Source organism: Crocodylus siamensis, chromosome 2, assembly GCF_052110815.1.
Source record: "Crocodylus siamensis isolate JL-2025a chromosome 2, ASM5211081v1, whole genome shotgun sequence".
Taxonomy (NCBI): domain Eukaryota; kingdom Metazoa; phylum Chordata; order Crocodylia; family Crocodylidae; genus Crocodylus; species Crocodylus siamensis.
Genome location: NC_143396.1, coordinates 168,075,082 through 168,087,965, shown reverse-complemented (window position 1 = coordinate 168,087,965; position 12,884 = coordinate 168,075,082). Strand labels below are relative to the sequence as shown.

Genomic DNA, 12,884 nt, shown 5'->3' with positions numbered 1-12,884 from the left:
TCCTCCAACGCAGATAGCACTAGCCAGTGTTGGAGTCTTGACTAGATGGACTGGATTTGACTGATCACAGGTCTCATCCCATCTGACAATTCCTGTGTAATACTGGCAGTAAGCTCACCAGAATATAAACGGTGCAATTTTATGAAGCTGCAGGGCATTTTTTTTTTTTGAATCAGTGAGTTTAGATCCCTTTAGGACTTCAGGAAAGCTGAATAAGGGTGGGGGCAGGGGTGGCAGAGCTGTGATATGTTTGGAATTTTCTCATTGTCTAAAAAAAGAAAATAGCGTTCTTCCATTCTCTGCGTATCTTTATGGTAAAATGCAAGAATTCCCTGTTTACTGCTAAGACACAGAAAATAAATAACATCTGAGTCTTTGTTATAATCATTCACATTTTTTACTTTCTTTTCTTTTACATGAAAGGGAATTGCAAAAATATTTTATTTTGATTAAGAATCAACCAGGCTGAGGAGATGCCTAAAAAAGTTTGCTAGATTTTTGAGTAGGTATCTTTTTGACATGCTTATGTTTGCTTCTTTCTTTCATACGACCCCTAGAGTAAACACTGATGCCAGAGACAAGATGGAGCCATTGAACATTACAACAGCAACTACATTTATTCTTGTGGGACTTTCTGACCTCCCAGAGGTTCGTTATTCCCTCTTCGTACTGTTTTCAGTCATCTATTTGGCCACTTTGGCGGGGAACATCAGCATCCTTGTTGCCATAGGAACAGATGTCCGACTGCAGAACCCCATGTACTTCTTCCTCAGCAACCTGTCTTTGTTGGATATCTTGTGTCCCACTGTCACAGTGCCAAAGATACTGGATGCTCTTCTGACAGAGAACAACAACATTTCCTTTGATGGCTGCATGATTCAGCTGTACTTCCTCATTGACATGGTTGGCACAGAGATCTTCCTTTTGTCAGTGATGGCCTACGACCGGTATGTTGCTATATGCCAACCTCTGAAGTATACAACCATCATGAGTAAGAAGATGTGTGCTCAACTGGCAGCTGGAACCTGGATTTCAGGGTTTCTCAATTCCCTGCTGCACACATCATTTACCTTTACGCTTTCCTTCTGCAGATCTAATAAAGTCAATCAATATTACTGTGACATTCCTCCAGTATTAGCCCTCTCCTGCACTTCTACATATATCAGTGAAATGGTGCATCTTATTGTGGCTGGGATCCTTGGGGGCAGTGCCTTTCTGATCACCCTTATCTCATACATCTGTATCCTCCTTGCCATCTTGCGCATGCGCTCACCTGAGGGCCGACGCAAAGCCTTCTCCACCTGTGCGTCCCACCTAACTGTTGTGTGCCTTTTTTATGGCACCACAATTGTTACTTATGTACGGCCATCTTCTAGCTACTCTCCAAATCATGATCGGATTGTTTCTATGCTCTATGGGGTTGTGACTCCTATGTTAAACCCTATGATCTATAGCCTGAGGAATAAAGAAGTGAAACGGGCTCTACTCAGAATGGTCAGTCAGAAAAGATTTACATTACATGGTTAATGTCTGTAGTTTGATGCACCAGTCTGGCAAAGCTTGTTGCATGCATATTTAATTATAAGGATAATCCCACTTAAATCCATTGAATTGTGCATAGGTTTTTCTATCTGTAGCCATTCATGCGTTACCTACCCAGCTCACTCCCACTAATGCCAATGCAGATCTCAAAACCACTGCAAAATCCCCTACAGCTTACACACTATAACCCAACCCCTTTAAAGGAGGTATTGTAATGGAGAGAGGTCTTCTACACAGAGGAGTACTTGTATCCCACCCGTCACTGGAATGTTTGTTGAAATGCTCACATCACATAGCATTACCCAGCTTTTATAATAAACTCAAGAAATGTGCCCTACGCATGGCAGTGAATAATACTGGTTGGTTTCACATCATTTTGGAGTCATCCCAGTACTTATTTTTTTTAATTTTTCAACCGGTTGACTATTTCCCTGTCCACCTGTTATAACATGGATGCTGCAGTTCATGATGCCAGTAGGTTTTTGTAGTCTGTGAAATGTAACTTTATAATTAGTAGGAGATGGTGCATGAAACAGTGTAGGGGAGAGTGGGGCGTGCCTAATTCCCTAAGAAGGAAACACTGCCCTCAAGCTCAGACATGTACACATTAGTCCTGGTGCTCCTTGGAGATATAGGGAGACATAGATGATACAGATTAGAGTAGTGCTATGATTCTGTTTCCACAGACCCCCCTGCCCTCTTTTTGATACTCTGCTCCCTTGATGAGGCCAGAGAAAAATTCGTTCCAAAACACAAGCTATGCACACACAACTGATATTAGCATTTCTAGAATGGATACATAAGGTGCTCCCTTGTAATGTGTGCTTCAGTGGCACAGACTTTTAGGAGTCTCTCCTCTGATTCAGGAAGCTTCCATTGTGTGTGCAGTTCAGATACAGCCTGTTTCAGTGAAGAAATGCAAGGTGTGCTCTTGCTTGGAAACATTACTTTCTTTCTTGATTTATTTTTTCTTTATTAAAAATATTGGAAACATTCCAAAAACTTTGGAAACATTACTGTTTCTTTCTTGATTTGTTTTTCCTTTATTAAAAAAAAACCAAACCCATAAAGTGAGAGTATCTCCCCGCTTTTTGCATGTGCAGAGTGTGAAGTAGGAGGGAACTGAAGGTTAAAGGATCTGTTGGTGTTTGCTAGCTCTTTCATACTTTTTAATATGTCTGTGTTATTCCATTTCACTCTCCTGACTTCCATTCTTAATAGTTGTGATCCAGGACTAAGAAAACTACCTGACATTGAAGTCCTTGGAATTCCAGATCTAGATAAGAACCTTATATCTGCCTCCTAGTTTTGCAAGGATTAAAAAATAAGTAAATATATTTTGGGCAAAATTTAACCTGGATTTGAAAGTGTCACCTTAGGACAGTCCTTATTTATGGCTCTTATTTAAAAAGAATACAATTTTAAAAAGGCACATGGAATAGGAACTCAGCCTTAAATACAGGGAGATTACCACTGCCTCCATAATAAATGCTGCTTCCTTCAACATTCCTTCTTTTTGGTCAAATAGATTTCATAGGCTTTCCTTGCTTCAGTTCATGTATAAACTCTGAAAATCCTAGCTTTTCTCCAGTACTTACTTGAATTATTTATCCCTCCACCTGATATATGGATATCAGTTTGAGTAGATTGAGGGCAGGTCAATGTTAAACTGTACCCTGGCACATGTCTACAAGTGCACCCTCTTGGAGAGCAAATTAAGACTGACAGAAGTAGCATAGTCCAGGGCTGCTCCTGCCCTGCTCTATCCCTCTGCAGCAACCAGAGGGAGCTCCAGGCTCCAGCTGCTGCTGCCCAGCGGACAGCCCCAGGCTGGCAGAGGATGCTGTTCCATGGAGCCTGTGGCCAGTGTGCCATGGATGCTCCCTGCCCTCCCCCTGGCAGTGACTGCCAGAGCATCACATCCATGAGGCACTTGTGGACCACTGCCTCCTCCACCCTCTGCAATAGTTCTCTTGGGAGGGTGGACCACAGTGTAACTTGAAGTATTCAGAAACTATGGATAATTTGCAAAAAACCTGAAATGTTACTTCCCTCCACAGCAAACAAGAAGCCCTCCTTCCTTCCCAACAGAAGACCCCCCACTTCTCTCCCTCCCCAACAACAAGAATACTCTGCTTTAGTCCAGACTTGCAGAGAGCAAATCAGGAAAGCCAAGGCTGCGATGGAACTCCAGCTAGCTACAATTATCAAGGGAAATAAAAAGTCCTTTTTTAGATATGTGGGGAGACGGAGGAAAAGCAAGGGCAACATTGGACCCCTGCTAAACCAGATGGGGCAACTGACAACTGATGCCCAGGAAAAAGCAAACTTGCTAAATGGGTACTTTGCATCAGTTTTCCATTGGCCCCATGGGACGGCCCTGCCCACTATGAGTCAGGGAGGCCCGGGTGAGGGAGATTCTTTGCCCTCCATTGAAGCTGACCTCATGAAGGAACACCTTGACAGGCTGGATACCTTCAAGTCAGCCAGCCCTAATGGGTTACACCCAAAGGTACTCAGAGAGCTGGTGAGCATCATAGCTCAGCCCCGGCATGGATCTTTGAGAGTTCTTGGTGCTCTGGTGAAGTGCCCAATGACTGAAAGAGGGCCAAATTTCGTGCCTATCTTCAAGAAAGGGAGGAAAATAGATCCGGCAAACTACAGGCCCATCAGCCAGACCTTTATCCTGGGGAAAGTCTTGGAAAAGATTATCAAGGAGGCCATCCTTAACAGACTAGCTGAAGGCAATATCCTGAGGGATATCCAGCATGGGTTTCTTGCGGGTAGGTCTTGCTTAACCAATCTCATTTCCTTTTATGACCAGGTGACTTATCACCTGGACAAAGGGGAAGAGATTGACATCATATACCTCAACTTTAAAAAAAGCCTTCGATCTGGTATCCCATGATCACCTCTTGGTTAAACAGGCTAACTGTGGCCTTGACATCACCATGATCTGTTAGCTGGGGAACTGGCTCAGTGGTAGGACCCAGAGGGTGGTGGTCAAGGGGAGCCAATCGTCTTGGTGTGCTGTGACTAGTGGGGTCCCTATGGCCTATACTGTTTAACATCTACATCAGTTATGTGGACGGTGGTGTCAGAAGCGGATTGGCCAAGTTCGATGATGACACCAAACTCTGGGGTAAAGCATCCATACCTGAGGACAGGAAAGTGATATAGGCAGATCTGGACAGACTCATGAAATGGGCGGACAAAAACCTGATGGTGTTCAACACCGAAAAATGCAAGGTTCTTCATCTTGGGAGGAAAAAACTCCACCATGCTTTTAGGCTCGGTAGTGCTACTCTGGTTAGTACTACAGATGAAAGGGACTTGGGGGTCATCATTGACCACAAGATGAACATAAGCCTTCAATGTGATGCTGCAGCTACTAAAGCAACCAAAATGCTGGCTTGCATCCATAGATGCTTCTCAAGAAAATCCCGGGACGTCATTCTCCTGCTGCACTCAGCCTTGACGAGGCCGCAGTTGGAGTACTGCATCCAGTTTTGGGCTTCACAATTCAAAGGTGATGCGGAGAAGCTTGAGAGGGTGCAGAGGAGTGCCACGCACATGATCAGAGGTCAGGAAAACAGACCTTATAATGACAGTCTGAGAGCAATGGAGCTATTCAGACTAGAAGAGCACAGGCTCAGGGGTGATCTGGTGGCTACCTATAAGTTTATCAGGGGTACTCATCAGGATCTGGGGGAATGACTGTTCACCAGAGCACCCCAAGGGATGACAAGATCGAATGGTCACAAACTCCACTGTGACCAATTCAGGCCGGACATAAGAAAGAACTTCTTCACAGTCCGAGCCCCCAAGGTTTGGAACAGACTGCCACCTGCGGTGGTTCAAGCACCCAATTTGAATGCCTTCAAAACACATTTGGATGCTTATCTTCCTGGGATCCTATGATCCCTCCTGACTTCCTGCCCCTGGGGTGGGGGGCTGGACTCGATGATCCTCCAGCGATCCCTTCCAGCCCAAATGTCTATGAAATCTATGAAACAGACCCCCCTCCCTTCCTCCCAAAACAGAAAACACCATATTTGAGGCCAACAAATAAGCAGTCACACACACGCAGGGAAATTAAAGACACGTACCACTCTGTTCTATAACATGAACTGTGTACCCAAACAGAAACAATGGACTCTACAGCATTGGTGTTAAGTCACAATGACCAAATGCAGGGCCCTTGGGATTTCTGGCTTTGGTGGACAGACCATATTAAGATGTGTGCATGTGATGGGTTTGAAAAACAAAGAAAGGTGCCAATGGGACAGAATGTGGACAGTATGATGACCACAGGAAAACAAATTAATAATGCCTAGAAATGAATAGTCATCAAAGGGGGGAAAGGATACAAAAACGGGGATTTCAGGGCAGCAAGGCATCCCTGCTAGATATAGAATTGGGCTGGGTTATTTTGTTTGTCTTGCCTGGATTATTCTTATCTGCTATCACTATGCATCTATAAAAAATGCCTATTATTGAATTAAAAAGTAGTAGTCAGTCTAAGGGTTTGGGTTTGGGTCTGCCCGGAACAAGGTATCCGAGTTATAAATCCAGTACCAACACTAGGGTTCGACCAGTCTCTCCAGGAGAGTGAGGTGCCTCTCCTATGAGATGAGCTCCCTTTCCTTAATGGTGAGGTGCACCCAGTCCCTCTCCCACTCCCCCTCTAGGTCTTGGCACTACCAGGGCCAAGAATCTTCAAGCTGCTCCTCTGACATGGTGAGCAGTCACTCCAGGAGCACTGTGTGATTCTGGCTCTGGCACCGATGGAGCCAGCTCCCACAGAGGTTACCTACCAATGGTGGTCGTGTCCTTGCAGCCACATCTCCACCAGTTATTGGTGGGTCCCCACCATGTGCAGCTGCTGGTCCTTCAGAGCAAGGACAGAGAGGCTCCTTGTTAGAGTTTGCAACATTTCAGAGATAACATGACCTATACAAAGGGGCTGGCTTTCACAGCTGTGTGAATTTTTGCCAGTAATTTCATTTCAATGCTGTTTCAACTCATTTTTGAGCTCAAAACAGTGAAATCGAAATTTCATAGATTTCATAGATTTCGTAGACATTAGGGCTGGAAGGGATCTGGGAAGATCATCAAGTCCAGCCCCCCGCCCAAAAGGCAGGAAGTCAGCTAGGGTCATAGGATCCCAGCAAGATAAGCATCCAATTTGCTCTTGACGGTGTTCAATGTTGGTGCTTGAACCACCTCCGATGGCAGGCTGTTCCAGACCTTGGGGGCTCAGACAGTAAAGAAATTCTTCCTTATGTCCAGCCTGAAATGGTCTTGTAGTAGTTTATGACTGTTTGACCTCGTCATCCCTTGGGGTGCTCTGGTGAACAAACATTCCCCCAGATGCTGGTGGTCACCCCTGAGCCTGCACTTTTCCAGGCTAGAGATCCCCATGGGATACCAATTTAGACTGGACATAAGGAAAAACTGCTTTGCAGTCGAAGTGTCCAGGGCCTGGAACCTACTCTGGACTCACTGAAATGGCATTTGAATGTTTATCTTGCAGGGATCATTTGACCCCAGCAGACTTCCTGCCTATGGCAGAGGGCTGAACTCTATGATCTTGCAAGGTCCCTTCCAACCCTTAATGTCTATGAATCTACAATTGGTTAACTGGTTCTTTGTTAGCCTTTAGCATCAGATTGGAGCCATGCAATAGGCCAATAGTCGAATGATAGATAAGCCACCTGCCATTCCTTTCACTAAGGCAGTGATGTTGAAGTGATTGATTTCCATAATTGATTAATTAGGGAAGACCCCCCTCTACAAGAGGATGCATTTATCACAGAAATAATAACAGGACATTTTATTGGCTTGGAGCATTCACTGTCATGTTTTTCACTGGGAAAAAAAAAATTACCTGGAGCTCTTTTATTCTTCAAACTACCAACATTACATGATTTTGCCCTTTAGAAAGAGGTCTCACAAATCCTTGGCATAGAAATCCCACTCAGGTGCTGCCCTTGACGCATAGGGCTTTATAATCTTTGAGGCGGTGGCTCGATAGAGCAGGCAAGATGACTCCAAAGTTAAATACACCTCATCCACACAGCCTTACAGGGGAAATGTGTGTCTTGAGGATTTTGTAGCTTGATTTGTAGCTGTAGTACTGGAGTTTATTTTTTAGGCTTCTGAGATTACAGTATTTTATTTAATATAGGATTCTGTAATACCCATGTCACTGTATCAAAAAGATATATGCTGTCCTGGTCACTTTAGTATCAATAATCAGTGCAGCACCAACTCCACCCAGGATGTACCCCTAATTATAAGAGTTGACTGAGCTTGCACTGTAGGTTGTGCACTGGCTGTGTATGTGTGCAGTTAAATATGTACATACCTGAGCATATGACAAGGAAGAAAGTAAACCTCAGTTGCTAGGCATTCACCTAGGAAGCAGAAGGCCAGAGTTTGTGCCCTCCAGTTCCTAGAAGGCTTTTAAGCTTCATTTCCTCAAATATCACAATGTACTACTCTGAACACCATGTTATAGGTCAGAAATTATCCAGATGCCTTTTTAGCAGTCTTTATGAAGCTGAATCACTACTTATATTTAAGAGTCATTGGGTAAAATGTATGGAGAATTGTGTGGTAAATTAGTTTCTGTTCCATTGGGAAAGGACCAGGCTGAAACCAAGGGGCCCAGGCTGAAACCTTCTAGAGTAGTAGCCATCTAACTTTACCATATACCACCAGCCTTTTATTGTTCTTCTAGCACCACATCTCTCCCTCTCTTGGCTGCCCAGAGTAAAATTTTTAAAAAGCTCCAGAGAAATCCCTGAATAATGCCTATCTTCTTATGTAGTGATCAGACCCTAGTGTGTTTAAATGTTAAGGAGGTACATGTTCAATCCCCCTGTGTGTGACAAATGTATAGAATTCAGGTTCCTGGGCAAGTGTCTTAAATATTGGGTGAAAAACAGGGATTGGCTATTATTTTGGTTGGCAGGCCACTTAACAAGTTGTGGTGAGCTGTTGGGTGTGGGCAAAGGAGTGAGCTACAGTGGATTCTCCAGTCCATCCCACGAATGGCTGGCCTCAGCAGGCCCTCAGTTACCTTGTTCCACTGCTGTGCCTGCTTCCAGGTTCTTGGGTGCTCTGTTCCTCACTCAGCGAACACAGACCTGGCTCCCAGCTCCTGCTCCCTTGTGAATGCCCCTAGGCAACGGGTGTTCTGGGTAATCCCCCTTTTATCCTGGCATGATTGCCAAAATGGATCCCAGGTGTGATACTATCTCTCTTCCACCTGCTAAGTCTTCCTCTCTGGGAGTAACAGGACTCATCCTCAAGTCCTTCTTACAGAGCCTTATGCCCCACAGGCCTTAGGTGTCTGTAGACGTGCCTGGACCTCACTCTCAGCCTACGGCCCACTCACAACTGAGGTGTCTATTGACATGCCTGGACCCTGCCTCAGGCCCCACTTCATGGGCCTGGGTTCCACCTCAGGCCCCACTCAGTGGGCCAGGGCCCCTGTGCTTTTCTGTCAGGGTGTTCATCCCTAGCTTTTTCCCTTCTTGGGGTACCCACAAGGAACCAGGGGCTGAGGCTCTGGTACCCCATACTTTCCCTTCACTAGAGAGGTTCAGGTATGACATTTCCTGGAAGCTGCCCTTCCACAAGCAGCCCCACCACACCATCCAACCCTAGCAAGGTGTAGTTTTAGGTTATTTCCCCAGGACCATGAACCTCCTCCATCCCCATAATTCCTGCCCTTCACCTCTAGGTGTTCCTTGGAAAAACTAGCAGCAGTATAATCTGTCCCACTCCTAGTTGTCCCTTGGTAACCAGCCACCTATGCTCATGTGGACGTGGCCAGAGAGTCCCTTACTGTTCTGAAGCAAATTCTTCACAGTCCATACTGCACATTCTTCTTCCCTGTTACTACATGGGGAATGTGGACTGCTGGTGGTATGCTAAAGTTGTACTGGGCTGCAAACTTCTTAAATGCTGCTCCAGAAAATTGTGAACCGTTAATTGCTCTTAAAATGGATAGCATGCAATGGTGTGTATATAAACTTTTCAACACCTTTATAACTCTTTCACCTGTGATATTCTGTAATTGTGCCATTTTGAAGTAATGGGAGTAATAGCTGATTATAACAGGGTGAACAGAATCCTTTCAGGTATATAAATCAGCTCTCAGCATGTCATGGATAATCTGGTAATTTAGTCATAACACATGGCTCTACAAGGACTGTCAGTGTTGCACATAGACCTTACAACTAGCCACCCAGTTCTGTATGCTATCACTGGCAGCAAACCACCAAAGTGTCTGACAAGCCCTGGCTTGACATCTTGTGAGAATCTTCTCTAGGATATCCATGCATACAGCAGTGTCACGGAGTGGGGACTGCGAGTGGCTGTGAGCTCGCTAGCGCCCCCTGCCATGTCAATTAAGGTGATCCAGCACCCTCAACTTGCCCGCCATGTCTTTGATGTTATAGGTTCAAATGGGAGGCTGCCTACTATCACCCTAGACACCGCTCTCTTCTATGCCCCATTCCGAGTGGGGTGCCCCAGTGCACCCCTGCCTTATGGGTGATGCATGCCTCCTACCTCCCCTTCAGCACACCCCAAGCCTCGCAGTTATTCCTGGACATTATTAGGTCCTTGCCCTTCGGCACCACTCTCTGGCGCCCCTGGGCTCGTCACACACCTGGCGCCCCTCCCTAACACTCCTGGGCTTATTACGCACCTGGCACCCCTTTACCGGCACCTCTGGGGCCAGTTGTGCAACCTGCGCCCCTTTACCGGCACCTCTGGGCTTGCCACACCCGGGCCTTGCCCCACTGGGGCCTGTCTTGTGTTGCCCATGCTCCTCGTCCTCTCTTGGGGCCTCCCGCCCCCCTCTGGGGCCTGTGCCACGCTTCCTGCACTGCACGCCCTCTCGGGCTGGGGCTACAACCCCCACACACCAAGCGCTTCCTGTCTGGGGCCCCTGCTTGTCCATACCCTGGTTGGGGCTCAGGTGGCCACAGCTGTGCCCGGCCCCCTGGACCACCATCTGGGTCACTTGCCCTACTAGGGCTTCTCCCAACTCACTCCCCAGGGCGGGGGTCAACACCCCCCCTCCCCAACATGCGCCTCACTGGCACATACAGCTGTGCCCACCCAACACCGCTCGCTGTGCCCCGCTGGGCACCAGGAACCCCCAAATTATTGGGGAGCTCCCATAAGGCCTCCTCACACCCCTACAGCCTCACCCAGTTCTCCAGTGTAACCATAACTCAACCATGAGCCAAACGGCTGCAACACAAACATAAGAAGCCTCCTGGCTTGTCACGCAAAGTCTACACTTCCTGGGCTCCTTATCATACCCCTTTTAGGTTTCCCTCTCTACCCCACATCATCCTGTCGCCAGTCAGGCTGCACCCACTGATTCTGCCAGCGCAGCTCATCTGCAGAGCTCCTGCTCCTGCTCCTGCTCCTGCTCCTGCTCCTGCTCCTGCTCCTGCTCCTGCTCCTGCTCCTGCTCCTGCTCCTGCTCCTGCTCCTGCTCCTGCTCCTGCTCCTGCTCCTGCTCCTGCTCCTGCTAGGAGAGAACTGCCACCTGGACTCTGGCCTGGGCTGTATATAAAGGCCTGGCCCTGCCCCCTGCTGGCCACATGACCTGCCTGGTTGCCCCAGCAACTGGGACCTGGGCTGCCCTGGTGATTGGCAGCTTTCTTTATTTCCTTTTAGACACGGGCACCCAAGTGCCCCCATGACAAGCAGAAGATATCAGTACTCTGTTGTGAAACATGACTAAAACCCTGACAACATGGAGACTGAGTTTCTCTCATTGATACCTCACCACCTCACAGTCTTTGCATCTTACCTGAGGTCATCCTTCTAAGCAGTACTATTTTATCTTTTGACAGAATCAGCTTCTTGAGCTTCATGAATCCTCATCTGTAATGAAAAAGATAGGTATCCCGTCCACCATAAGGTCCACATAAAAAGCAACACCTCACTGTTGGCAGAGTTCTTTTGGAGAAAGTGGTGTCTGTAATAGTGGCCTAGAAAATACAGCCTATGGGCTGGATTCAGCCCACCAAATGATTGGATCCACCTGTAGGGGGCACCCGCCAATTGATTGGATCCTACCCACAGGTGCTCCCACAGTGCTTCCCATGGGGCCAGCTGTCTGTAATGCTTTTCCTGGAATGTGTATGATATTATAAGTGAATTTCAGCATTCTGAAGTGGAATCTCTATAGTCCTACTGGGAGTTCTGTGCCCTTGCAGGGAAACAAGTGGGTTATGATTCATTGTAAAGTAAATGTCATGCCAACAAGGAAAGTCCTTAGTCACTCATATGTCCACATAACTGCTAGTGTTTCTTTTTCTATTTGTGCATATAAAGTTTTAGGTGGAGCAAGTGCTCTTGACACAAAGGAAATAGGGGTCCAATGGTGAGCTTGTAACACTCCTTCAAGTCCATATGGTGAAACATCTGCTGCAATACATATTTCTCTTCCCATGTCATATTAGGCTAGTATCTGGGATGAGCATAGTATTGATTTGGTCTCATTGAAGGATGATAGTTCTGGAAGACCCCAGAGCAATATGTTCTTGTCACTTAAAAGGTCTCATAAAGGTTTTCTTTTTGTTGCCAGATTTGGCACAAAATGGCCCAAATTTGTGCCCATTCCTAAAAATCTGAGTAGTTCTGGAGCATCCTTGGCCTTTGGTATCCCCTTCACAGCTGCAACTTCTGGTTGGATCTTGCTGGATTCCTTGTGATGTGATCCAGCACCCCACAAACATGAGCTGAGAGGTAGCAAAAGTGAACTTTTCATTATGTGTAACACTGGTTTCTTGGAGTTTTCTGATAGCTGGTCTAATTAAAGTGCCCACAGCATCGTGTGTATTCAGCATTCCACACTTCAAAATGGCAGCAGGGGTGCTTCAGCAAAAGCTCATTTCATTTTAATCATGGAAAAATGTGGATTTTGGGTTACTTTTTTAAAACTGAAAATTGGGGGTTCTTTTTTTATCACAGAGAACCAAGATCCCTGGTCATAGGTCACATATTTTTAACCCCAAAAATGTTCAGTTACTGCCTTTACCATATCAACATATTGCTTTTTCTCTGCATTTGTAAGAGGCAGTGATATCAGCATTTCATTGGCTTTATTCCCATTGAGTAGATGAGAGTACTTGCTTGGTAAGTATGGCAGTGCACCTTTGGGTGCCAGCCACTTTAAAGGCTTGAGAAGGCTGTGAGGCAGGCTACAGGTGGGGGCAAACCCAATCAGGAAGTCACATGGTAGTCAGGAGGCTGCCTGATTGGTGGAGGGCTGGGCACTCTGAGTATAAGACCAGGCCCTG

At 46.4% G+C, this 12,884-nt stretch overlaps 1 protein-coding gene across 1 annotated transcript; it reads left to right on the top strand.

Annotated features, from left to right (window-relative positions):
- Positions 1–579: 579 nt before the first annotated feature.
- Positions 580–1,527, top strand: LOC149871179 (olfactory receptor 5V1-like). Its single transcript, XM_090034588.1, has one exon. The coding sequence runs from the start codon at positions 583–585 to the stop codon at positions 1,525–1,527; it is 945 nt and encodes a 314-aa protein (XP_089890714.1). The 5' UTR covers positions 580–582.
- The last annotated feature ends 11,357 nt before the right edge of the window (positions 1,528–12,884 follow it).